General features: G+C 42.4%; 1 protein-coding gene across 4 annotated transcripts in view; it reads right to left on the bottom strand.

Annotated features, from left to right (window-relative positions):
• Positions 1–26891, bottom strand: part of CBFB (core-binding factor subunit beta) — a 42574-nt gene extending 15683 nt beyond the window's left edge. Inside the window, exons 1-4 of one of the 4 annotated variants that reach the window (XM_035543260.1) lie at positions 26639–26891; positions 26382–26468; positions 21977–22093; positions 4445–4561 (exon numbers count right to left, since the gene is read on the bottom strand). In XM_035543260.1, the coding sequence (XP_035399153.1) occupies positions 4445–4561; positions 21977–22093; positions 26382–26468; positions 26639–26716 (399 nt within the window). In that variant the 5' untranslated portion in view covers positions 26717–26891. The remainder of the gene's footprint in view (positions 1–4444; positions 4562–21976; positions 22094–26381; positions 26469–26638) is intronic. The other 3 variants (XM_035543259.1, XM_035543262.1, XM_035543263.1) reach the window with 3 other exon arrangements.
• Between the last annotated feature and the right edge of the window lie 889 nt (positions 26892–27780).

The raw sequence follows: 27780 nt of genomic DNA, 5'->3' as shown, positions 1-27780 counted from the left end.
AGCTCCCCAGAAAGCTATGCTGAAAGGCAACATTTAAAGCTGCCCATAAGGTAGGTTTGACACTACTATTTTTAAAAGTAGAATTCAGTCCTTTATAGCTATATCTTAATGCTTATGCAACATGTAACAACCAATGTCAGACAGCAGAAAGTTTGCTCTTAATGACACAGAAGGATAGAGATAAAATAGGCAGGTTTGTGTCTCTGATGCCTGCAGAAAAGTTGCCTTGTTTCTAATTTACAAAGCTACATAAAATGTCATTAGTACTTTTTTTTGGGGGTGGAGAGGTAGATTTAAATAAAAAAAGGATTTTTCTGTACAAGATTTCTACATTTTTACCATCATTTGAAGCGTAATAAGAAGCTAACACAGCCTCAGCCAGGATATTTTTAAAAAATGTTCGTAACCAAAAAAATACTAAGTTAGAATTTCAGAGAAGAATCAGCGTGTTACTGTGTTGACAACTGAAAAACTGGTTTACTAAAGTCTAAGAAAGGGGAAGAAGTTACATTCTGATACTTCACCATTAAGTAAAAAAAAAAAAAAGATCCGCTCTGGTCTTTGTGATGTGTTATGAGAGAAGTTAAATGTGTCAGAATCTCGTACAACATGAGTTTAACAACCCTTTTTCAAATGTCACCCAAATCTAGTAACTACAGCCTAGCAAATTTTGTAGTATGAAGCCTATAAATACTAGTTTTATTCAGTAAAAATGCTCCTGCTGTGAATCTACTAATAAAATGAATATGCAAGCATGAACCATATCAATGTGAGAACAGAGCAAAACAGCCCCAAATCAGAAAAAAAATAAACTCAAGAGACTTACCCATATCCCCACCTACCAATCACCAGAGTCCAGTAGGAAAAGCCTTTCTAAGGACAATAATTTATAACTACAGAAACTACATAGCAAGAATGTGGTATTACGGAAGAGATACAAAAGTACTGAGGACGTAAACAGTCTTTTAGTGAGGCTCCAGACAAATAGCAAATTCAGGAAAGTTTCAGACCCAGGTGGGGAAGATACCCAAGCACCTATGTGGAGCTTTATGTGCATTAGCCCGCTGAAGCCTCAAAAAGCAGCTGTGAATCAGGGCCTCCAGTAACAAAAGGTAAGGTTGCTTAGCAGGAATACATGAATGGATTAAATAGAAAGAGCACTAGCTTAAACGTTTCAACTGAAGTACTTTATTATGCATGCAGCTTTCCTTCCTGAGGTATTTTTTGACCTGCTGAAGGATAGCATCATTTCAAAACTGTGGCAGCAAGGAAAAATTGTAGCTGATCCAGTACTGGTTATTAAGTAGTGCTAAGAGACAGGAAAATGCAAGAGCATTAGATTTGTGTAAGGCAAGCTTACCCAAAAACGGCAGGGGTGGGGGCAATGAACACTGGTAGGACCTCACATGACAAAACAACAGGCACCACAGATATTATGCCACGTATCACGAAGCACTTGAACCAGTTCTGACACCAGTGTTATTTTGGGATCAACGTCAACAGTTAGATCAATTGCCACTAGCAGTATTAAAACAGTTCTAGGAGAGGAAGCAAATGGCAGATACAGGAAAAGGGAAACTAAAGAATGTAAAAGATTGTTAGCATTGCAAACCTTGGGGAAACGTGTAGGAAAACAATTGAAGTTTTTACATCTTTTACATTTTCAGTATTTTTTTCCCCCTCTAACTTGCACTTAACATAACCTTAACTAGTTATGCTAAGAACCACTTAAACTGCTAACTGCTAAGAAGTACGAATTGAAAATAGATTACACACTTGTAACTGAGTGAAAGTGTATCTCTGCAGATACCCTGTGCAATACCTCCAGCTCAGCACCCTGAACTTGAAACACAAGAAAGCACTGCCATCTGAGAGTGTGCATGCTTTTTTTTGGTGAGGGAATGTAAAAAAAAAATAAATCATATGCTCAGTGCACAAATACTCTCTGAAGACAACAATACGGAATTCTTAAGTGTAGTTGAAACCAAGCATGCATGTCAGGGAACTAAAATAATCGAAGAGCATGCAAAAACATGTCATGAAATTAGATGAGAAGCACTCAACCCGCAGGTCACTTGACCACCCTTTCTTGCTGGAAGGGTGCCCACATTTTTCAGGAGCTATCCAGTTCTGGAAAAGGGTGACGCTACCTCCTCCTGAACACACGTCCCTGTCGGTCTGCTCTCAGTTCTGACATGACAGGCACGGACCAAGAAACGTGGGATTTTTCTTGCACAATCCTCAGGGGTCCACATCTGACCTTGCTGTGTAAGCCATACAATCAAAAGGAGTTCTAATCCGTACAGCCTATAGCAGGTACTCTCTTTTTAAAGAAAACACTGCTGCAACAGAAACGTAGCTATCTCAAATGCTGACACCCAGCCTTGGAAGAAGTGAGTGCCATCGCTAATAGCAGCACTCAAGGGAAAGCTTGGTTCTGCAGCTTCTCCCCCAGATTAACAAAAGGTGGCATGCTAATCTGAGAACAGTCCTACCATCTACTCTAGACATCCTGAAGAAAGCACCCAGGGCTGTGACTATTTGAAAGACATGGTTTTGACACAAACTACTTGCATTTAAGCCAGGGCACAGTCACAGTAACATGATCTCACTAATGCGTTAATTGGTTTCTGAAGTCTGGGAGAGGCAAGGCACCGCAAAGCTTGCAACTACACATCTCCACATAAAATCTGATTTACATACTTCTAACTCTTGAACGGAAACTAATTAATTAATATGGCCTCCAGTTCTGCACATCTGGAATAGAGGAGCCCCCTCCTTGCATTTAATTGAAATTACAGGGTCCCTATTTATTAATTAGTGACCAACTGTGGCTTCAGAACGACTAAAAGGGAAGCCCTGAGGACAGCTGAGAACGAGATGCACACAGCAGAAACAGAAAATACATCCTTATTTAAAGCAGCTCCAGTGCACAACTGCCAGAAGCAGCCCCGGGAGAGCTACAAACCCCAAAAAGAAACAACAAAAGCACAGTCGGTCAGAAGCATTTTGACATCACCCAGGTTCATGTCAAAATCATTATTCTAAGGATAATTCAACTGGAGTCATGAGTGAGCGTATCATACACACACATCTTTGCCTGGATTATTCCCTTCACAGAGAAAAGGCTACAGCTGACAGCTGCAATAAACATGGTGCAGCTCGCCAGGAGAGGACCTGTAAAGTGAAGTGAGGACCTGACATCCACACTGTGCTCACTGTAAAAGGTTTTGCTTTGGACTTTACTACCTAGGCTGACCCGTTAGAGGTCAAAGTGCATGAGATGTGGTCCTGAAGGATGTCCTTCTGTTCAGTTCCATCTAGAAGGAATCCAAATCATGCTCCCAAACTCTTCTGCCATGTGAACTAATGCTTGCAAGTGAAAATACTAAGACTACTTCAAGTGCAGATGTTTCTGCAATTATTTACCTTACAATTTTTATTATGTAAATGTATTCCCATGGATCAGAATGAAAGGGGATGTGCGCACAAAGAGGAACTAAAGGTAATTTGTACTTAGAAGCACTTTAAGCCATGCTTTTGTGTAATTCTAACACTTCTAAACTCTCAAACTACAAAGCGAACTACTGAGTTCACCATAAACTACAGATTTTAAGTCACAAGCCTGGTAACTGATGTTGTATCCAACTTACTGTCAAGTGCAAAGACAGGTTGAGGTATATCATGATCTTTGTGGAAGGCCACACAAAATGGAGCAGCAGCTTTTAATATCAGTTAAGTAACTTTGTTACCAAGGTTCATTTAAAAAGCAAATAATGTCTGTCTTAAGTCTGCATAAATTAAGGATTCCTACAGCTGTGCAAGTGAAGCTTTTATATATTATATAGACTTAAAAAATTATTTCCTCTGTTTGCTTTCTTCTTGTGCATGTCCAAAGATTCAGCTGCTAAAAGTCACTTCAGTGGTAGGAAACAGGTTTCTCAAAAGCTGCCATACCTTAAAGCAGCTTCCCACTGTTACAGAGAGCAGGTGAAAAAGCTCTATTCATCCCTGCCCCACTCGTTCCGAGTCCCTGTTCTCGTCTCCTGACAACAACACCATGTAATAAAACAAAAAAGCTACTTCAGAAAAAAAAATAATGAACTGGAAAAGACTTGCCAGTGAAATTGCTTCAAGTTACAGTAATAGCTTTCCCAATAGTTTAAGATTTACTACTCTGTAGCATAGTAATAGTGCTAAGCCACTCCACAAAGCTGTAAGCTACAGCTGTAAGATTCCTGCCCCTAACGTTTTACTCTAATTAAAACACTGGTTTAGCTACAACCACATTTCTGAACTTCTGTACTGTGAATATTCCTTGGAATTGTACTCAAAGAGAAGGCAGAAAGCAAGCAAATTACCACGTGTGACTGCTACCTGACTGAGTGTTGTCTTCCAGGAGAAGAAGTGTCTGAGGCAGAGCAGCCCGGGCGCGCTGTCTTACCTGTGCTCTCTCTTCGTCAAATTCCAGGCAGCCCATACCATCCAGTCTCTGTAAGTCTATCCAGCCTTTCCAGATTACACAGACACCATTGAGAATCATAGGTGCCTTCAAGTACACCTGAAATAAAAGCGAAGCACACGCTGTAAGTTTGAAGGCATTAAACACATGCCTGCACAATGAAAATAGCGATGCGGGAAGCTTCTATATGCATTCTTAGAAGAACACCCAGGCCAGCTGGTAACATGAGACTCCACTTAACAGCTTCTCCTGCCTCCTTTCCAAGAACTCGTTTTAATCAAGCGAATGCTGTAACTTTTGCCTGCTGTACTCGATGGAATAAGTTTGAGCCGTGTTCTCATTTTATAAACTGGCGTGCACAAGGATTTGGTTAGAACTCTATTACCACTTTCAGTTAAAGTAACTGTTTTTCTTGTCAGCTTACCATTGCATCACGGGGAAAGTGGCATGCTGCCAGACTGGAAGATCCTTCACAGAGCATTTAAATGGTTAAATTAACATTTCCCTCCTCCCCAAAAGCGCTGCATTTTACCCTGTACGTGAGTTCTTTCAACAAAGAACAAGCACCAGTTTCAGTCCTCCTCAGTTCACAAACCAGAATGTAGCAAAATACATTACACATACACACAATGCTGACAATAAAGTCGTCCCTTGTCTTTTTTAGCATTTGTGAAAGTCTTTTCAAAAGAAGCAACACCAGATGATCAAAACCCATCTCCTGCATCAATCTGTGCCTCGAACAGCAGCAAGGAATTGCAGCAAGGAATTACACACGAGCTTAAGGCCCTACAGCTAGATAAGTGATTTAAAACAGAAGCATTTCCCCCTTCTAAAGGCCAAGATTAATCTCCACAAAGAAACTGAACAAAAAGCAAACACAGCACTAAACAAGTCTGACACCCTACAGTTAATGAGACCTGTCTTAAAAAAAAACCTCACGCAGCAAAATTACCCAAGTCATGAAGAAAAAAAAGTCATCCTCTAGTAGTTATTTCACCCTACTTGGCAAGCCAAACCACTTGCAGAACAGAAGTTTGTCTATGCTGAATTGCCAGGGAGGCAAACCCCACGCGCAGGCCAGCACCCGTTCCAGATGTAAGGCTGCCGAGACATTCAAAACGCCAGTCTTCAGGAGCAGCCCCGCTCACCAGGGGAAATTTCACACAGTGTCTCCTCTAATCGCTCTGAATTCATCCTCTGGCAAACCTTCATCAGCAGACTGTAATTGATGTTTAGTGCTACGGTGCACTTCAAAGCACCCCGGCTGTGCCTGCCCGCTCAGCTCCACGCTCAGCAGCTAAGGGCACTCGAGCAGAAAAAGGACAGGCCAGGAGATGCAGGAGGTGCAGCGGGACGGGAAGCCTGCCTTCCTCCTGCAGAGGCTGTCCAGGTAAAATTAAGCACTTAACGACATGAAAGGAAGAAGAAAAGCAACAGACAAATAACACGAATCCAAATGGCAAACAAGTGACATTATTCACCAAATAAAATGCACATTTGTTCACTGAGCTTAATTTTTTACCACTCGCCACACTTCAGTATGGAACACTCTAGATGTTTTAATTAGTACGATGTGCAGTAGCAGCACAATAACAAAGAAACGAAGGTGACTTCAAGCACATCATCTTCGTATCAGCTCCTCCTACAGGCTCTCCACAAAGAATATGCATTGGTTTTCTGTCCCTGTGCTCTCAGTCCAGCTGTCCCACCTATCCCTGCTGCAGGGCAGCACAAGGACCTGCCAGCCGAGGCCCTGGGAGCTGGGGAGGCAGAACCAGCATGAGTAAGACGTGGACTGCCAGGAAACCACCTCCTGCAGCCCTCCTTTCAAGATTAATCATTTCGTACATGCTAGATACAACATCGCTCCCTTTCAGCACAGTCTTGGCTCATTCATCCCACAAGAAATACAATGATGGTACGCACGTCATTTAAGTGATGCGTTTAATTGGTTTAGAAGTGGAAGACAAAGATAGAGGGGCCACTAAAATCGAGAGCCATCCTCTTCTAAGAACGCAGAACAATTCAGCAAGAAAAAAGCACCATAAACCCAGCTACAGGTCTTTACAGACCTGACAACCTGCACTCTAACACTGCTTGTTTTTACAAAAAAAATTGCTGATCTCTGTTTAGGGTTTACCTTTCACTTACCTTCCCCAAACTTTTGGCCCAAAGCAGCAGAAACCAGGGAAATCAAAAAATTACATCAAAATTCCCAGAAATGACAACATTTAGCTCTGCAAGTTGCCCAGAAGGGATTTTTTTTGTTTGTTTGTTTGCTTGTTTCTTTGACTAGGAATATCAGGCTGTTACTGCCTGCCATGTTTCAACAGCATTGTCCAATTACCCTGCAGCTGCCTGTGCAGTCCATGCAAGCTTTGGGTAACTCAGTGCAAGCAGAGGTAGCTCAGGCACAGCTGTGAGGGCTCAGTGCCTCAAAGCCAGTACCTTGAGCATCACCTGAAGCCCAAGCACTGCTGGAAGTTTTCAGAAGTCAAGGGGGCACAAGGGGAGGGAGCTGACAGAAGGGATGTGATTCCTGATGCCTGCTATCTGCTCGAGGCACACCGAGCAGCAGCTGATAAAGCAGTTCGCCGGCCACAGGCAAGCAGCCTGACCTTTCGAGATAAAGCATAAGGTACCCTGCCCTTGCTCCTCAATCAGAGCCCTTAAAGCTTTACACCACTGGTTTCAGCAGGTCTTCGTTTCTACTAGCATCAAAACCCAGATAATGAATGTTTTTCACTTCTGACAGGGTGAATTTCTTAGCAAGCCATTTGAGTTGGAAGTTACCATATAATCATTCAAATTTAGTGTAATTCACACTGAAAGCTGCATGTGCCTGCGCATGAACTCTCTCATTACAACACATAATAAAACAAACTGGCGCTTTTTTCCTTTATTGTAGAGAAAGGAATTTAGACTCCTTTCCCCCCTCTCTTCTTTCTGGGGAATGGAAACCACCTAAGACTGAAGCCAAAACCGTTTAACCACACATTTCCTTCGTTTCAGATAAAGCCATGATGGTTCCCCCTCCATTTCCAAACTTAACAGAACATTAATAAATTACTGCCCTTGTCTATGATCGCGTGATGTTAGCACACTTCAAAATCCAGCACAAAGTTATCTTTTAAGAACTTTCAGAGCTCGGTTCTGAAAATTGCCTGATGACAACCACAGCAAGATGGCAAAGGAAAAAAGCCACCTGATTCCTATAAAGACCCTGATTCCCCCCTTAATATTACTGAACTATAAAACTTGGATTAAAACCAGATAAAAGGATGACTTTGCTAGAATAACTCTTTCAAGGCTTTGTTACTAACCCCAGATTAACTGCATTTATGTAATCTTATAAACCATTCCCGACCCATCTGGTACTTTCAATAAGAGCATTTCGAAGCCAGGCTTGTAAGACTCAGAATGCTAGATTTGGAGACCTAGGTAAATTGTCACATATTGAAATCCGCACTTTTTAGTAGCTTAAAGCAGCTGAATTTTTGTTCAGGTGGCTGTTACACAAAAATTTCATTTCACTTCAAGCTACATTTTCCACTTACAACTCCCACTATAAACCACCATGGCATTAGATTTTACTTTTAAAAAAAAAGAAAAGCAGACGTGTTACTTTGATGTTGGAAACAGGTTGGCTCTCAGCGTTCAAACACTGTTTGCTGCCCAAAAAGCCAGGAGGAGTAGACACGCTTATCTCAGGGCAGATTACCTGGCTCGAGGACGAGCAACACCACAAACCCACACGAACTTGGGAAGATGCTGCACAAATCCGCTAGGCTCAATGTAGCTGAGCTGTGCTTATGCTTTCTCAACTCACCAGCAGACCTCTGCGCCACACTTTCAACATGCAGCATCTCACCTTCCATTTCGTGCTCTTTGAAATGTTCTACGTTATTTTTCTTCACCTGAATTTGAATTAGTAACCTTCTCCTCCAACTGCAACTGAGAGTTAACTTTGCTGTTCCAAGAAAAAAAAAGCAGGGACTTGGCTCAAGTAACACCACTCGTTCATACTGTAAAAGCCAAACTTGATTTGAATAAAGTGAAGCAGGCAAACAGCTTTTTTTCTCGTCATTGAGAACAGTTGAGTTGAGCACAAGACGTAAAACCTCAGTTTCACATCCTATTTTTGTCCTCTAGTAAATCCTTATCTCACAACACCCGGGTATTTAACTGATGCGATGCAGATACACTATCTGAACACTCCATCCATACATCCTGCAGTTACAGAAAATGTTCCTTCTCCCTAAAGCACCCCAGCCATTTCCTCCCCCAGACAGCACTCGGTTCTCACCACCCACTGACTAATGAATCAGCACACTGCAACAGCTGTACCACTGCCGGGACGGACTTCACCCCCCCCCCCCAGGAAACACCAGTCCCCAGCCAAGTGGTGCCGTTCCCTCCCTTCTGTTTTCATTTTCCCAGCAGGCTGGAGCAAAAGGCATTCTTTCAGAAGCCACTGGGTCCTGAATCACCCTCTGCCTCGTCACACGGCTGCCCATTCATAACCGCTCACACGAGCCACTTACGTATGCTCCAGTCCCGATCCTTCCCCTGAATCATACCCGGCTTTGAAATATTTAAACAGCAGCCTCCCCGGTGACTTCACATATGAAACACTGACCACTAAAAAAGAAACAGCTGTAAACATTTACTCTGAGTACGAAAGGTGTTAAATGGGTTAAGACTAACCTCATCGTTTCAGCTTCTCACACCACCACCACCTCTGGATGCTGCTGAGTAAAAGGAGACTACCTAGTCAAAGAGGAAATCATACGTTCATCTTTTTCCTTTAACAGAAGTCTCAAAGGAATACACAGACGTTTTTGTAAATAAAAGGCTGTGGTCTTGCCATACCAATTTGGCATGGCTGTTGAGTCAGCCTGCCCTCCCCAGACACCGTGACTCTCGCGTGAGCATCCTGATCAGAGGGCTTCAGAAAGGGAGCAGGGCAGGAGGGAAGCAGCAGCTGATGAAAGGCAAAAAAAACACTATCTGAAGTTTTGCAATAGAACATATACACTAAAATCCTTAGCTATTTATTTAGGGAAAAAGAACAGTTCCAATTTAGGAGCTAAATTGCTCGAGAACATCCAAAGTTGCAGTAGAAGCTGACATCTCCATACAAGGCTTCAGACTTAAAACACGAGTGATCAATAACTAAAAGAAACTAACGAAAAATAACCAAGTCAAGAATGGAGTTTACAGCAAGTGTCAACATCGGTTCCTTTTGAAACAGAACCCCTGTGACAGAGCCCTGGGGCCAAAACAGTGAATGGAAACAGAGGAAAAAAAATCCCATTTAAAGTCACCAGGAAAACAACACTTTTTGGTGCTTTTAATCTGAGAACTACAGACGCATCACTACAAACTGGAAGAGCTCATAAAAGCCAACAAATTTATATCAATCCTTACATCTATCACACTTCAAAGTGTATGATTATCGTGCCTTCAAACACAAAATGAAAACGTTTTCAGGTTACTTGGAAAGCTACATCTTGAAACGGTTTCCACCCTACAAAACCGAGGTTCTGTTCGAGTTCAGACTTCACACCGTTCTGTAAAAACGCAAAGGAAGTGATACTTCCTGACAAAACACGACTCTTTCCTAAAGAGCCCTACGTGGATGACCGAGCTGTGGCTTTCACGATGAATACAGCCCGTAGGTCCCTCAAGGGTGGCACCCAAGTCACCGCAGGCCCTCAGCAGCTCATGCACAGATGCTGATGAGGGACTGCAGGGCGGTGGGTGCAGGACACCTCACACACCACCACCTCTCCACCTGCAGCCTGCTCCGATGGCTCGGCTCTTCCTCATCCTCATCGTGCACATGAAGGTATTTCTCTTGTAGCTTCTGGCTGGATACGGAACCTGGGAAGAGGCTTGTAAGACTGGGAATGATCAGCCTATGGTAGGGCATGAAGTATTCTCTGCAAAAAGCCCTTTTCAACTTCTTAACTTTCCTCTTTCCTCTGTGTTAGCTACACACACCATAACAAACAGACAAAATGCAAGAAAGCCATCCCAGACATTAGTTTTTAGAATCTTTCTTTCCAGAAATTCTTAACATTCAAAAATGAAATAGAGCAACCCTATTTCATCAGCTATGACAAAGGTCAGTTCCTTAAGCAAAACAGAAATATTCAAACCGCTATGCTTGCTGAGTCTCAATCTAGACTGTTATGCTCAGAAAAAAAATAAAATAGATTTCTAAATGCAGCCTTTCACACTTTTTTTTTTTTGTTTAAGAACAAAAAGCAGTAGAAATACAAATACGCCGACTGTCAGGAACAAATTATCTTGAAGAAAAGAATTTGCTGAACTACAAACTATCCCATGGATTGCTAACAGTTTGTACGAGAATTTTAATAGCAACGAGAAAGAAGTAAAAATAGCTGAGCACAGGGCTAATTCATTTATTATTTGCATGGTGTGTTGCACATAAGCAATTAAAATTGTTGCTAAGATCTTAAACCCCTGTATTTCCCCTTTTAGGGCAACATTTAATTTAGTTTGACAGTTACCGAAATATTGTTCATGCTACATTCAGGATTCAGAAGAATACAACTTTTTTTGGTGGTGTTGGTTGTGGGATTGTTTTAGCACAAATTTTAGATTCATAAATGTATTCCCCCCCCCCCAAAGAAACTTATGAATTTACACATGCTAATGTCGAAGATGATTCAAGATGCAACCTGAAATATTAGCTTGAGGCATTTCGCAATCGAGAAAAAAAAGTATCTCAAAAAACCTCATTAAGTTCCACCGAAGAACACCCCAAGTACCTATTTTAGCTGTCCAGCTACAGCAGATGTGTTTGGACAACAAGTGACAGCATTTCCTTAGCATACTCCCTCAGGAAAGCAGGCACTCAGATTCAGAGCTGCAAAACCAGCTCAGAAAATGCTCACTGCAATTTCCAGTTTCAGATTAAAGCCTGATTGCCTGGCAGGATGCACTTGGGTCAATTCTAAGGTATGCATACATAAATCACCTGGGTTTTATCACAAACAGAACTTAAGTTTTGGGAAATGCCCATCTAGATACAAGCACAGCCCCATCTGTTTTTACAAGCAAATTCAGGTAAAGAAATTCAGGTATGGACCCCTGCTAACACCATCTTGGGAGCAGTGTCAGAGCTGTGACAAAGCCTCTCTCAACACGCTTTCTATAGCACTGAAATGCTACAGCGACGATTTTTGGTTTGGTTTCTCTAAGTTAAAAAAACAAAAGTAGAAAGTTATTTTTTCACTTTACAGGGGAGCTAGAATTTACAAGTCACTTCAAGTCACTTCTATAAAAATGATCTTTTTTGTTTTGTGTAATTAGCTAAACTACGGAACCATGACTCTGTTTCCAAAGCAGATCAACACTTCATTAAATGATGCAGGTTACTATTTCAGCTAACTAAATAACAAGTTGTAACTAAAAACAGGCATGAATCATTAACAATGTCAGAACAACAAATGTGATTAAAATCTGTGGAGACCTCAGCATTTTTTCCCTGGATTAAGATCACTGGTCAGTACTTATGCTTAAAAGTTAGCATAGAAAAATCTAACATGCTATTGTACAGAAATGATACTTGTTTAATAACGTATCTGCAGACACGGTTCATCTTTCCAAAATATTGTAGTTGCTGGACTGAGCAGGAAATACACACTACACTTGACCAAAACTACCCCCCAAAAACCACCCTAATACAAAGCAAAAAACAGGTGGCTTGTTTTTTTTTGCAGTGTTGCTACAAAAAAGCCTCATGCTTCCCAACATTAAATGTTTCATGCTCAGACTCTGTGCGCCTTCGAATAGGCAAAACCAACCACAGAGCTGGAACTCAGAATCAGCAAAAATGCAAGGAGCAGAACATAGGGATAATCTGAAAGGCAAATATGTGGTGGGGTTTTCCCGTGAAAATTTACAGGGTCTTTCATCATTACATCTGGATTTTACATCTCCTCTCCCAAAAGGGCATGTATTAAAAAAGTCCCTTTTTTTAATGGCAACATTTAACAAGAATGTTGTTGCAGCAAAACGTTGCAAAGAGACCACTGCTGCTTTGTTTCTCCAAGAATGCGTACATGTAACTGAGAAACTCTCCTGCTCACAAAACCAGTTCACTAACAGGGATACACACTGTTCTCTGCCACGTTGACAGAATATATTTTCCGGACACAAATTTCAAAATTGGTTGGGAAATTAGTTCTTTTCAAGCTTTCAGAAAATAGTATAACAAAAGCCAGTTATAGCTAGAAACTCCAAAGAGGAGTTAGAAAGAGAGGTTTATCTAAAACACGTTATTTACATCATGCCACTTGTGTGCAAATAAACAGTCTCTTAAACCTGTGTTTTTAAACTGAGAATTTGAAATGTGTAATGAGAGTGTACTCAACCAGAAAAATACCTGATTTTGACAATAAGGGCAAGCAACTAATAAAAACCACCTGGGAACTGACCTGAGCAAGAGAGGGGAAAGGAAAATTGCCCTTTCTGCATTCATTTTGTTCTTGAGCACTTTGACAGCCTCCCCCTTAAGCAGGAGACATGTCTGGAAAAACTGAGAAAGTCCCACAAACTGTACAAATAAACTGCATTAAACCAGAACTTACTGGGGAAAGAAAAGAAAAAAAGCACAAAGACAGACCAAATGTCCCCTTTTTTAAAATAATTAAACAATAGAAGAACTGGCACACCCACAAAAAAGAACTTGAACACGAGTAAGAGGTACTACTTCTGATCCTTTCTAGCTAAAGCTAACATGCAAAGCGAGAAGAGCAAGGCTATTTGACAGACAAGACATAAGACTTCTTGTGTTGAGTGAGGCTGTCCTTTGGTCCTTATCCTTCAAAGCTGCTCTGAAGGAGCTGCAGCACCCACAGCACTTGAAATCCTTGGCTTTTTTTTTTCCTGAAACTAATCCAAGCATCAAAATGCAGTAACAATGATGACACTATCTGGCCTTTCATCTACCCCCAAAATTGGCTTGAGAAATGTTCATCACTTCCGAAGGAAAAAGACAAAAAAAAAGAAAAGACGGGCACAAACTGGTAGGTGAAGAAAAAAAGAATAAAGAAAAAGATGTTACAAATATTAGAAAAAAGTTAGAAATCCTTGAAGTTTGATTCATTTTGCTGTACCTTCCTAACCACAAACATAACTGAATCAGGTTCTTTCACAGAAATTAGGCATATACAGCAAGAAGCGCAGTCAAGGACTAATGCATGAACATTTATTCAACAAGTAGTACAGCATCGAGCCTTAAAATAACGCAAGCTAGTCATTTTTGTTTTTTGCATAACATAACTACTTAGCTCCCGTCACCCAATAAAATTTTATAGTGTCAAAGTTATTCTGTAGAAAATTATCAGCTTCTGCAGAGAATCATCGTTAGCAATGGCTTGGAATTTCCTTTAGCAAAGTAACACTTGCAGATATATTCTCAATAGCAAGTTCTCCAAACAGCAAAATCCTTACAAAATCTATAAAATTCAGTTAAAGACAGTGAATAACGTAACCGTACCTTTGGTAAGTCAAAACACAACTTCAATTCTCCCAGCACAAGACCAAGAAAGGACAGAACCAACACAGTCCATGGGAGAGGTGAACTGATTCAAACCCTTATGCACTATTTATTTTTGCTCCCTATAGGCCACCTACTGATTCTTTTTCTTTAAGTTCAAAAAAAAAAATCATAGCTGACATGAGTTGTACTTCCTCAAAAGCCTGAGCCTCAAGTTCCAGATACCAGAACAGAGTTAAAAAAAAAAATCATACTGCTTCTCTGAATGCTCTGTCAAGAAAGTGCCATCCTGTGTGTTCCACAAAGTTTGTTGCAAGCCCCTTGAAGTGATTAGAAACATCAGCTTTCTCGTCTGCTGTAACTAAACACCCAAGTTCTCCTTGATGGAAACCCACCAGGCTACCAGGTTTTACAGTCGCATCGCAGGGTACCGTGCTCTGATTCCCCTTGTTGGGAGCATCCGGATACAAGATGACTGCCCACTGCTCCCATACCCAAGGGGAAATAGTTGCCCTCAACATCCAAAAAAAAAAAATAACGACAACCAGAGAAGCATGCAGGCTTTATGAAGAAATCCCCAAACGCTCTTTAGCAGCATGAGAAAAAAATACACTACCATAGTTGTTTTATTTTGTCTAGACGCTTTCCTGCTTGAGCTTTCCCATTCTTAAGCATTCTCTAGGCTTATATTAGTTTTCCAAAAAGAAAACAAAAAAAGCCCAATATTGCCTCTACCAAAGAATGTGGGCTTTCCTTCCCCGCCCCACTTCCATTTTTTAAAGGAATACACTGGCTGGAAGGAAGCTAAAATTTCTTCTCATCACCTCGGATCTGTTTCGTCAATATTCACTGCTCCTCGGTCACTATCAAGAAGATTTCATAAGGACATCATGATTCTATGATGCTGTGACATGAAGGCTCCCACTTACTCTCCCATAGCTGCTTTCTTCCCTAGATTTCAGACCTTTAATTATTTGAAATCTGTGACAGACACCATTTTGTCCTCAGTCACTCTATTTCAACAGAAAATTCATGTTTCACAACCCTTACTTGAAAAATTATGACAGATTTAAGAACTTTTCATGACACTTTCCATAGATTTTGTGCTCTGCATTTATACCAGATGAACAGATAAAACAAGCTGCAAGGAGTCCCACAAGGTAGAGCTGTGGCCTGCAACAGTTTAAGCTCAGTATCTTAAATACAAAAAGAATACAGAATTTCTGCACAGACTCCTCAAATAGCTATAATTTGGATTTTACGTACAAGCCTAGATATTAACGTGACACAGAAAATATATGGATAAAACATCTGCAGATCAACTATTCCCCAGAATATGACCTGCTTATTAATACTCACATGTGCTTGGAACAGCAACCTTGCATGAGAAAAAGTCCTTATTTTATCTATATTATTGTCACAGTACATATTTCACCAGTCCAACTTGCTAAACGTCAAATATGCAATTAAGCAAGCTAATTAGCTCACTTTGTTACTTGTGCTTAGGACAATAAAGCTTGAAGAAACACTTCAATAACTTTGCAAAAAATGAGAGTTTCTTGTAGCTAGTGTTTAATCATCTTATTGAGTATTTCTTTGAGACTGAGGTATTAAGTGATTTTTCACAAAGAAACAGACATCTTCAACAGCGATGCTCGTCTTTTTCTCATTCATTTAAAAGAAGAGCAGAGAAGCATAATGTTAACAGCTTTGTTTAGTAAGTGGAGACTGATATGCAAACAAGAGGATTCAACAATCCAAATGTCTGGATTTCTTCCAATGTCTATGCTGCAGGGATCTTAAGTACTGCTTTCATCCACGCTACACTCATCTGTCCTTATGTATCACCACCGGTTCCCAAAAGCAAAGTTTAGCTCACTAACTTGCCCTGGTTTTGTTTCTCTTCTGGGAAGCTCTAGGAGGATGGTATGAGTAATTTTGATGTCTTGTCTATACAACTCTAATGGATGCATTTAGACCTCTGGAAAAAGCTTGAGGTTTATATATAAAGTATGACTGAATAACTGCTTCTACGCCATGTAATAAAAGCTAATCAAAAAAAGGTTTACTGATGGCAGATCTTAAGGACTTGGGACCTACAGAGAGAGCTGATAGGCAGGCACCACAAATGGCACAAACATGTTTTAAGTGTGGTTCATAAGCACTGCTTCAAAATGGCACAAGCGTGTCATGTACCAGAAAGGATGAACAAGGCTGCGTACGGTGACAGAAGTATTTGGAGGACAGGGGGAGAGAAAGGATTAAGGGGAAAAGGCTGTGGATACTTGTCACATGAGAGATGCCTGCTGTGACTCATGCTCTAATGGAGGAGAGCACCCTAGGATAAATCAGTCTTCAGGAACAACTGTCTAAACCTCAGCCCGTGGCTGCCTGCCAGCACAGGACAATATGTACCTAACAAGCTAGGAGCTCTAAAGATTTCTCTTCCCCAAAAAAAACAAGCTCCTAACTGTTAACAGTATGAACTGGATGCAGATAGAGCCATCTCCCAGTTTTGAAGGAAAATAAAGAACAAATATGGATGTTGTGACTACTCAGCTTCAACAAGAGCCTCAATTTGGTAGCTCTGCTCTACGCAACAACAGGTCATAAAGAACACCACCTCAACGTATCTAGATAAAACAAGGATGTTTCACTCTCTGCTAAAGAAAAAGGCTATAGACACACAAACAAACTGACATATCTGGGGAGGGAGAAAGAGAGGAACCTGAGCAGTCTCTGCTAAAATAAAAAAGATCTTAAACACGCCATCATAAAATCTAAAAACAAAAGCATCTACTAGAAATATTTACGCAGATCATACACACAATCCTGTATGAAAATTGATCAAGGGGACCGTGTAGGAAAGTGGATTCTTACCTACTAAGGCTTTACAGGACCCCTGACACACAACTCCAATAAATAAGCAAGCTGTTTTGTCAGGCTGAACATGAACTGGTTACCAGACCAACCCCGTGTACCTGCTGTCAGAACAAACACACACTGACTTTCTTGTTCAACGCCTACAGAAGAAGCCTGAGAGCCATAAGTGAGCATCAGTGATGGGGGCTTCATCAGGGCTCCACTCAGATGTCCCCTGCTCAGTGTTCCTGTGCTAAATTGAAAATAAGCCAGAGGAGTAATCCTGCATTATTCTACTAAAACAAAGGGAGAGATCAGTAGCTGAACGGGCTTTATATTTGAGCCTAAAATATTGCTATCCTAACCCACTGAGGCATTAGGGGCTAGCCTGAAGATCAGTCAGGGACTGTGCAAAGCCATGCGAGGATCCTCAGCTCCTGAGCTTTCACCTGTGAAGCAGCAAGGCTGCTCTGCAGTCCTGCAGGACAGTTCCTGGGAAGCTGACCATCCTCACCAGATGGCCTCACATACTAAGAGAGGAGCCACACAGATGTGCACAGTACTGCTTAAATGCTGGCATTTGCTACGTTTTTACCTGTCACACCTTACATGCCCCCAAGTAGAAATGGCTCCCTGAACTTTGGTTAGGTGACACCCAGCTCTTCAGGACTAGAGGACTGGCCAGTGCCTGAGACAGACACCTGTGCAATAATTCACAGAAGCATTAAATTACTACAGACAGGCAAAATGACAAAGTCTTGATGACTTATCTCATGGCTGAGACGGTGGCACACTACAACTTGAACTTCAATTAGTACGATGGCTCTAGCACAAGCTTTTCCCCCTCATTTCCTAGCATCTAGTGCATCAACATTTCAGAAAAAAAAAAGTTAAAGCCCCTTTTTTCCAGGGAGCACATACAGCAACTACCCCAGTGGTGAGAACATTTTAGATGGCAAAAATGCAAAAGTCACAGCTACTAGTGGGCTGAAAATACAGCAACTTAAGGAACACAGCTCTTTAGCACTACAGTGGGGTAAAAACTGAGAGCTGAAACCGTAAGATAGTTTCCCTTATTTGTTCAGAAGTGTACAAAAAAGTTGCTACTCCAACTTGGTTTGAATGAATTAGTATTTCAGCAAAATTCTTCAAATAGAGGTGTGGACCAAAGAAACCTCTGATTCAATGCAGGTTAGCAGAGGTATTCAGGCATTTCTCATAAATTAAGCTTTCATCTTCCAAGCAAATCCTGCTGGGTACACCACGATCCTATGTTTGACTAGAAATTGCATTTGCTCAAGAAACAGAGCAGTCGATATGTCATCCCAATCATCTGCCAAAGTTTATTGCTGACGTCAGAAGAAAAAGTTACTGTGGGGACAAGTGCTATTTATCAAGCCACATAACTAATTCTAGTGAGAGAAGGAAGCAAGTGCAAAACGAGCACTGTTGACTGCCATTTAAATTTAGTTTTTACTCAAATACACCACTTCTCTTACTCATTATATTTCTGTAACTGCTGTGGTGTCTGCAGTGTGACAGAAATCCCAGGTTTTATGATTCATCCAAGCAATTAAAATCAACTTCAAGCTACGTAAATTTCCTACTTAGGACAGAAAAATAGCACATGAGGAGAAACTCAGCACCGTCAGGAAGAAAACTGAAGTCCAGTATTCTTTACTTATGGCTGGAACAGAGTTAACAGCCTAGGGGGAACAGAGTTAACAGCCTAGGGAGTAGAAAGCCCAACTACATCTCGCATGTGGTGTACCAGGTACCCCAAATCGACTTCAAGCCTGTCTGACGCACTGTGCTCCGGATTCGTGGAGTTCGTCGTGTATGGCACTAAAATAAGCCTGTGCTGAAGATTCTGGTTTATGAGCAGCTGCTGCTGAGCAGCAGACAGGAAGTTCAGCTGCATTAGAAATGAGATGGAGAAGAGTATTAGAAAGGGGAGGGGAAGTAGAACAACTTCACACACTTCATCGGCGCGGTAACCGATATTTAAACAATAAAAGAACATCTGAGAACTAATGCACTTTGAGGCAAGAAAGGCCAGAGCTACATATAAGACGTGGAAAAATGAAAGAAAAAACAGGGGTATTTTATCTTACTGTAAAACGAATGCAAAATGAATGATGAAAAAAATTAATCTCACAGTTCTTAACAAAACAAGGGGACAATGAGATTTCAGCCAACAGATGATGCTACTACACCACCTGCCTCTGCATTTCTTAGAAACATTTTTTTGTGTGTTCTTAAAGGAAAAAAAAAGAAAGAAATGGATGCTACCTGACGATACACAGGACCAGGAAACCTCAGTACAATTCGGGTATCCAGACAGAGGACACGCTCTCAATTTGACACTCCCCACCCCACACAAGGCTGTAACGAAATAGCATCCTACAATTCCTACAGTCCAGGAATCTAGGGAGCAATTTTTACTGCTCTGTACTCTTTTGCGATGACAAACCTGAAAAAAAACCACGCTAAAATACACAATTACTTTTGCTAATAAACAAAGAGAACACACGATATTAAAAGGTTCAGCTCAATATTTCTACTCATTTTAAACTTAAGTGAACACTTTGCTGTTCTATTTTTGAATTAATGAAGACTGGGTATCCAGTAGTGGCCTACCCAACCATCATGAACACCAGAAACATTAAAAGTCAAATAAAGCATAGGAAAAATCCCCGTGTTAAAAAATATCAGGCTGAAAAACCTCAAGCCTACAAAGGAAATATTTACAGAGTCCTGACTTTTCACGTGGATTCACAAGGGTGTTTCTCTTTCTAAAATTCAGTCATTTAAGAAGGCAATCCCAGCAGATGCCATGCTGGTAAATTCGTCAATATGTACAAAGCTGCTTGGGCACAACAGTGACACGCTCAAACTCTGGATAAACTATTTTGGGCCATCACTTGCCTGGCCAAACAGTGAAGTAGAATTCCAGAATAAAAATATTCTAGTGCTGGTAAGTTTATCTGCATTCTAGATCTCAAACTAATGCCTAAAAAAATAATTAACTGACAGCTCCCCCCATAGCCTTTTTTATTGATATAATTAAAAACATGCCTTGCTGGCTTAAGTCCAGTGATGAACAAACACATATTATGCACTGCCTCAAGAATCAAAGCTCATAAAACAATGTTGCACAGAGCTACAGAAATCACATGGCGTTAAGAGACTGCCGAAGCCTATGAAAGAAATTCTTAATAAAGCCAGGCTACAGAAATCTACAGAGAACAAAAAAATCTCAGACCATTCAACTGATAAAACACTTAACTGTTTCTGTTGATAACGTAAGCAGCTCTCTCCCGTTCTGCTTGCTCCTCTTCTGAAGTTATGGGAGTGGCTTACTTTCAGGCGAGTTTAATTTTGTGCAGAGCCTGCGTTCACACGTGATTTACAATAGTAAAGCCTGATTACAATGGCAAATTTGTGATTTGCTTGTCCTGGAGCGTAACGCTAATCCCATTTATTAGTGTGTCCACCTCCAGCCTCTTCTTGGATGAAAGACTCTGAACAATTTAGCAAAGCACTCTAGAATTTACTGTAAACAGACATAAAACAGGGAGTGGCACACATGAAGGAGACTCCTGCTCTATTCTAATATGCAGCTTATCTGCCCAGTTCTTACCTGATTAAGACAGCACAAGGAAATGGATGAAATAGTTCAGTACTTTAAGAATTCATTCAGAGAAAATAAAGTTAAAAATATATAGGAGTAAATAAAATTATTTTTGAACTGGCAAGAAGAAAGACCTCAGTCTTCTTACACATTACAAGAAAAATTCCTCATTCAATTGTGAGCCAGAATCAATATTTTTCAGTAAGAGCCAGATTCAGTTCAGCTTCCTTAGCAAAGCAGTCGGTGCCCAGCATAGCCAACTTCACTCCTTCTCCCCCAGTTTGTCAAACTTCTGGAAGCCTCACAGGACTGAACGGAAAACAATTTTTTTCCAAAAAAACTCATTAAGTTGAATTCCAAATACCGTATCTGCCCTCAGGAATTTTTTTTTTCTTCCAACCAGGTTTTCCCCACTATAGGAAATATTTATCTTCCTACCTAGCAGCAGTTAAAAGATGCAATATATCGTTAACCCTGAACAAGCTTCAAATATTTCCTCCAGCCCGTTAGATCTGGTAATGTTAGCCGCTACTCATTACAAGATTGGGCAAAAACTTTTAGGCAGAAGCCAGAACTTAATAGTCTATTAAAATCTTTAAAGTCAAAGAGCTATAGAGAAATTAGCCTGAACCTAAAAGGCCGAGTGCTTAAGTGCTGGTCCAAACCTACTGAGGTCAGCAGAAAGTCTCCTATTGACTTCAGTGATCTTTGGATCAGTTCCAAGGCATCTAGAGCAGTATAGGTAAGAGACAGCACCTACATTTCTAAAGGTATGTTTTTCCTGTAAAACAAAACCAATTATAAGCGATTTCAGTAACTTCATTTTAACTGACCAGACTAAGCAAGGTTTCTGGCTTTAATTCTAATACAGCTTCACAGTAATATCACTGTCATTAAGGAACTCCTGCTTTCAGTGTCAGTCCACGGGACAGCCACCTCAGAAAGAAATAAAACATCACAAATCAATTTTGAAAGCAATGCTTATTCTGTATTACCACTTATGGTGAAAGCGAGGGGGGAAAGAAAAAAAGACTCATTCCACTCGACACCACGTTGACTGCTTGCTGTGTCAACTGGCAACCTAAGACCCACTGAAGTAATGAGGTCAGAAAGCAGATGTTCGTTAACCCACCACAACTGGGCGGCCAACGTCTGATTTCTGTACCATTCTAGAAGTACACCATTAACAATTTAAGCTGCTCCCAAAATTTTAACGTAGCATGACCGAAGAAAGTTCTGTTCTTCAAAATAATGAAAAGCCGCCAGGACCAACCACGTGTTTCCCTCCAAAAATATTAACATGCTTTAAAACAATGTTAATATTTATACCAGTATTGTACTGGCTTGCAGTTGCACCCACAGACTACCTACATGCACCAAGATGGGAATTATTAGTAATTTCGCATCATACACGCAGCCCATACTAATCAGACCACAAACACTGCTGCAACTGAAAGAAATGTTTATGCTATTTCCTTCTTACCTTGCCTCCTTCTCTTTCAAAGTCGACATACTCCCGGGTCGGTGTCTGTCGCTGCTCCCCCTGCCAGCTGGCCGGAAAAAACTGGAGAGACAGATTGGTTCCTGTGGCCACAAAAGCCTTTTAGAAAAATCAATACAAACAGGATCAGGGAGCAAGACATTACATAAATTATGCAGGCAGTCATTTATTTTTACATCAGTTTATGTCTTAAGCCAGGCAGCATAGAGAATACTTAAAGTCAAAAACATGCACTCATCATTTTTCTTAAGTATTAAGTTACAAACATCTGATTCCATTTTGACAACATTTGCCATTGGCTGCTTCGGATATAAAATACAACATGGAATCAATACTTCTTTCAAATCAGTTTTGCTGACATTAGAATCTGTCATTTCGGTTCTGTCTGGATACCCTACAACAATTTAGTATCTAAAACATTAAAAATTGCCTATGCTTTTTAAAGAGCTTGCATATACCTAAAAAGAAGTCGTTCTAGAGGAAAATGAACTCCAGAGACCTGTTACCAGGGACAACTTTTTTTTGCAAGGAAAGGAGTCGTTTATTCTCAGAATACACTTGCACCTCGACGAATGGTTATCTGACCTGAAAAGCAGATATTCCTATTGCATTGTCTGCAGGCAAGCCTCAATACAGCTCTGTTAAACTTCCCAGGACAAAGTCCTGCTGTCACATTAAGAAAGTGGTGAGATCCAGGGTGGTGCATCAGGGAGCACACATTGGAATAGGAATTCAGGAATTCCTCTCAGCTGCAGCCCTTTGTAAAGTCATTAGAGGGACTAACTCAACCGTATTGGAAAAAGCATGCACTGCTCTCAAGTAAATATTTCCTATGGCTTCAAATGAAAATAAGATTCAGTTTTCTTTAAGAACTCTGTATTTGTTTGTACATCTTACCAGCTCCAAGCAGCGAACAGCATGCCAACTTCTAGATGTGGAAGCAAAAATCTATTTTTTTCCCCAATCTGATTCACAGTGTCTCCCTTCTCTGATACACTACACTGTGTCCTGCAAGCATGTGAATACCAGAACACACCGCCAGAACACAACTCTGCTCAAAATCCCAGGGTCAAACATGTTTTGTTGCAATCAAATCACACTGTATTGATTACCATGATCACTTAGATTTAAATGGTCATTAATCCAGAATATATTTTTTTCCTAAAAGCTACACAGATACTACCCGAATAGTTGGATTTTCCCGACAAGCAGATTCCTTTCAAGCAAGCCAGAATAGAGCAGCTCTGTCATATAAATGTAACTGTGCTGCTGCCTATGACACAATAGCTCTACATGTTATTTAAGACAGTTCCGGTCATGTACTGCAACACTGTCACAGGATTAATACCTCCCATTTTGAAAGTAGAAGTGCTTTGTCTTGACTTTCCTCCCCCCCACCAAGGGAGACCAATGCACCGCAATCAAGTTTCATCCCAGGCTATTTTTTTTTATTTTTATTGTTGTTAATTGCCTGCTAAACCTATTCTTGACATCATTAAAAATGAAGAATCCATCCTGCTCGTACTGAAGGGATACCATACTGGTGCGTTAACATTTCTTTGCAGTATGATACCCTGAGACATTTCAATCAAGGTAACAGAAGCTTCATCAGGGATACACTTGCACAAAAAGCACCAAAACTGCCAGGGGCTGCAGATCATTAGCATCCAGCTTGCTTCTCTTATCCCCTTCGCTACTCTAAGTTACTACTCTATCTACATACAAACTACCCTCCCATCTCCCAGCATCTTTAGCAAATACATCTCTTGCACTCCTCAATTCATGCCAGGTGCCCAGGAGTGCAACCTCTGCAGCCCTCTGGACTGCTCCAGCACCCGTGGGTCCGGAGGATACCGGGCCAGAACTTCCCTCGCTTTCTGGGAAACTGAGCAAGGCAGAGAAGCACTCGATCCTTCCCACCCCCTGCATCTAAGCTTGTGCTGGAGGACCGTGAAAAAGCATGGGAATAATATTAGCAAAAAAAAAAAAAAGAGAAAAGAAAATGAAAGTAGACAAATTCCCACATCCTCTTGGAGTCATACAGGCAACATTTAGACCACCAGCTCTTTAAAAGCTGCATGGAAAACTTACTCTCTTGATCTCTGAAGCCTGCTTTCTCCCTTTGTAAAGATAAAACCACCCGATTAAAATACCATGTGTGAAAGTCATTGGTCAATATTTAAAAACTGAAGAATAGTAACCACAGAGAACTACCCTGGACCCAGAATTTTCCTTAGGGTAAGGAATAAAATAGCAATTATCATCATCACATTACTACTTTGATAATAAACTTGAAATTAGTGAAATTGTAGTTTGCTATACAGAGCCTTTTAAAGCTCTGTCTGAAATGCTAAAAAGCTTATCATGTAGCACCAGGGTGATCTGACCTACATCTAGACAACATAAACACAAGCAAGTGCCTTCCAACCAAGCACAGTTAGGAAGCCTCCGAAAACAAATTGCAAATACAAAGTTATTTTCAAGTTACCAAAGCCATTTAACACGAGCAAGACAGCAATCTTAGTATTCCACAGTTACTTTTTCCATTAATACTGGTCATTATTTTCCTTGCTCAATCAAGAGCTATTTAATCGAAGTAACCAGCAACCTATTGCCAGTTCTACGTTAAATCCTTAAGCTGTTTTCTGCCTTTTTTTTTTTTTGTCTGCTTAAAAATATGTAAGGTCATTTACAAAGGCTCCCTTTGGAGATAAAAGAATAAATCCTTGATGTCTGGAAAAACATTCAAGAACAGAAAAAAAAAAAGTACAATTGCTAGCTCTTTTTAACATCAGTCATTACACACACTACGTTTCCAAATAAACCCGACTGCTTGTGCCCTGTTCACAGAACAAAACCAGATGTTTCAGATCAAGAAATGTAGAGGCTGTTTTATAATTAAGTAGATGAAAAAATATGTAGAACAGACATTGCTGGTGGCTTCCAAGGGATGAAGTTCTGGCAGGGAAAGACAGCAGGCTTAGAAGTACAAAGGTGAACCTACAGCGATTTCCCATTTATAGAAATAACTGCGTATGTGGCATTAGAAAGCTAGTTATAAGCTAAACGTCCTTTGTCTGTTTGTTTTCTAAGGGAAGGAATCAAGTAGATGCTGCACTTTCACCTGTTCAGGAACTTCAAATGCTTGCAGACTTTTGTTTTCCTTACCTACCCATTGTTTCCCTGGTGACTTTTTAAAGGGATCAAACAATGAAAAATGAATGTAAAAACGCACTAAAATAAGGGAGACTGACAACAGGAGGCCTCTCATAAAATAGTATTACAGGTTCTGACCCCACAGATAGGTAAGATCTAGGTAAAATAAAGTTACTTAGTACAAGGTAAGGATATCCTTTTACACAGAAATGCAAATAAACAGGATCGTCTGTGGTAATTAGTATTCAATTATATTTCGGTACGGTTGTGCATAAAGGATTTCATTGTGAGCTGACTAGTAATACCTAGGTGATCTCTGAGGTCTTGTCCAACCCAAACGACACTACAACCCACGCTGAGGGAAATGACAGAATCGCCATAAAACCAAACTAGGTGAAAGTAGGGGTTACTTCTGCGGGAAGGGAACTTTTACCTTCTTTTCTTGCTATCTTTTAAACGAAAATAGAGGTTACTTCTGCATTTTGAGAGCAGTTAAGAGTTAACAGCCTCACAGAAACGCTACACCACGCCGATCTTACAGAAGGAACATATAGCAGAAAGCAAACCAGGAAATAGCCAGTCACTTCTCAACTGCTGCGAGCCGCACTTCGTCTCACGCTTTAATTCAGCGGAGCCCGTACTAACCCTAATGAATGAGAGAAAACAGGGCTCAAGTTGCCACTTTCAAAGCCTAATTTTGAGAGTGTTTGCTTGAGCTCGCGGACACCACGCAGCTCATTTGGAGACTTTTAGCTAGCGCCTTTGGACGATTTCAGCTCCGAAAATTAGTGTTTCCTCTGAGAATAAGAATTAAAATCTGAAAGTGAAGGCTCCACGGGCTCCTCGTTTGCGTCCCCTGAGGGGAATCCTCGCTCTGCTGTGAAGCCCGCGCCGCAGCGTTTGTTATTTAGAGGAAAAAAGGGGGGGGGGAAACAACCAAAGCACAACTTTCGGGCAAAGGACCGGCCGAGGAGCAAGCAGAGCCCCGTCCCCGCCCGCCACACCCAGCAAGGAGCCTCTGGGCTAAATTGCTTCGGCGCCTTCCTCCTCTCCTCCTCCTCCTCAGAGCTCTCCCGAAACTTTTCGGGGAGGCACCGCCGCGGTCCCAGCCCGGGGGGAGCCCCGGGGACCCCCACAGCGCCCCGAGGGGACCCCGAACCCACCCCGGGGACCCCCCACAGCACCTCGGGGACCCCCCAAACGCCCCCCAGGACCCCCCAGCCCCACTTACGATTTCGGAGCGGCCGTCCCGGCAGGCGTTTTGGAAGCGGGCCTGCCTCTCCTCGTGGGGCCGGTCCCTGAAGCCGGTGTATTTAATCTGCGGGGCACAGGGCGCTCAATCAGGGGGGGGAACCGGCGGTAAGATAAGGGGCAGCGCGGCGCACAGACTGCGCTACCACCCCCGGTCCCCATGAGGAAAGTTTCCCCTCGGTGAGGCCAGCCTCCCCCGCAGCCTTCCTCCCTCCTTCCCTCCCTCCTCTGCCTCACCTCGCACTCGCGGCTCAGCTTCCTGAAGAACTCCTCGTTCTCGAACTTGCTCCGCTGGTCGGGGACGACCCGCGGCATGGTGGTGGGGCCGCCGGCTGCCCTTCCTCCTCCTCCTCCTCCTCCTCCCTCCGTCCCTCCTCCTCTTCCCTGTCCCAGCCCCAGCGCTACGCCTCGCCCTTTGTTAGCCCCCAGCCGGCGCCCCCCCTCCCTTCTTCTTCTCCTCCTCCTCCTCCTCCTCCTCCCCCCGCCGCGCGCGCACAGCCACCGCCCGCCCCCGCCCCCTCCCCTCCGACTTCCTCCCCGCCCCGCCAACTCCGGCCGGGCACAGCCGCGCCATTCACAACTCCGCCGCTGCCACTGCGCCTGCGCTGCTGCTGGTGCTGCTAGTGCTGCTCCTGCTGCTCCTGCTGCTGCTGCGCCTCGGGGGCTCGCGCGCCGCCCGCTGAGGCGGGAAAGGGGAAACGCGAGGGGAGGAGGGGTGATGTCGACCCCCCCCTCCCCCCTCCCCGAGGGTGAGGGGAGCTGCCTCGCTCCCCTTTTTTTCGCTAATGCGGCTTCTTGAGATGGTTTCCGGCTTCCTGCTTCGAGGGGAGCAGCATCAGAGCTGCTGAGGGAGGGCGGGATGGCACCCTCAGTGCCCGTCAGCCCCCTCAGCCCTCCTCAGCTCCCCTCAGTCACCTCCAGTCCCCCTCAGCCCTCCTAAGTCCCCCTGAGCCCCCCGCAGTCCTCCTTCAACCCAATGGTGGGTGCTGCCCCCTCAGGGACACCAGGAATCGTGGAATCATTAGGGTTGGAAAAGCCCTCCAAGATCACCTGGTCCAACGACCACCATCACCCACTGAACCATGTCCAACCTTGAACACCCCCGGGGACGGTGACGCCTCCACCTCCTTGGGCAACCCGTCCCAACGCCTGACTGCTCTTTCTGAGAAGAAATGTCTCCTCATTTCCAACCTGAACCTCCCCTGGCGTAACTTGAGGCCATTCCCTCTAGTCCTATCACTGGTTACCTGCGAGAAGAGGCTGACCTCCAGCTCCTCACAGCTTCATCTTACGCAGTTGCAGAGAGCAATACGGTCTCCCCTGAGCCTCCTCTTCTCCAGGCTGAACACCCCCAGTGCCCTCAGTCGCTCCTCACAGGA

The sequence above is a fragment of the Cygnus atratus genome, chromosome 12 (genome assembly GCF_013377495.2).
Source record: "Cygnus atratus isolate AKBS03 ecotype Queensland, Australia chromosome 12, CAtr_DNAZoo_HiC_assembly, whole genome shotgun sequence".
NCBI lineage: Eukaryota > Metazoa > Chordata > Aves > Anseriformes > Anatidae > Cygnus > Cygnus atratus.
The sequence above is the reverse complement of the archived record's forward strand: the minus strand, read 5'-3'. Positions and strand labels throughout refer to the sequence as shown.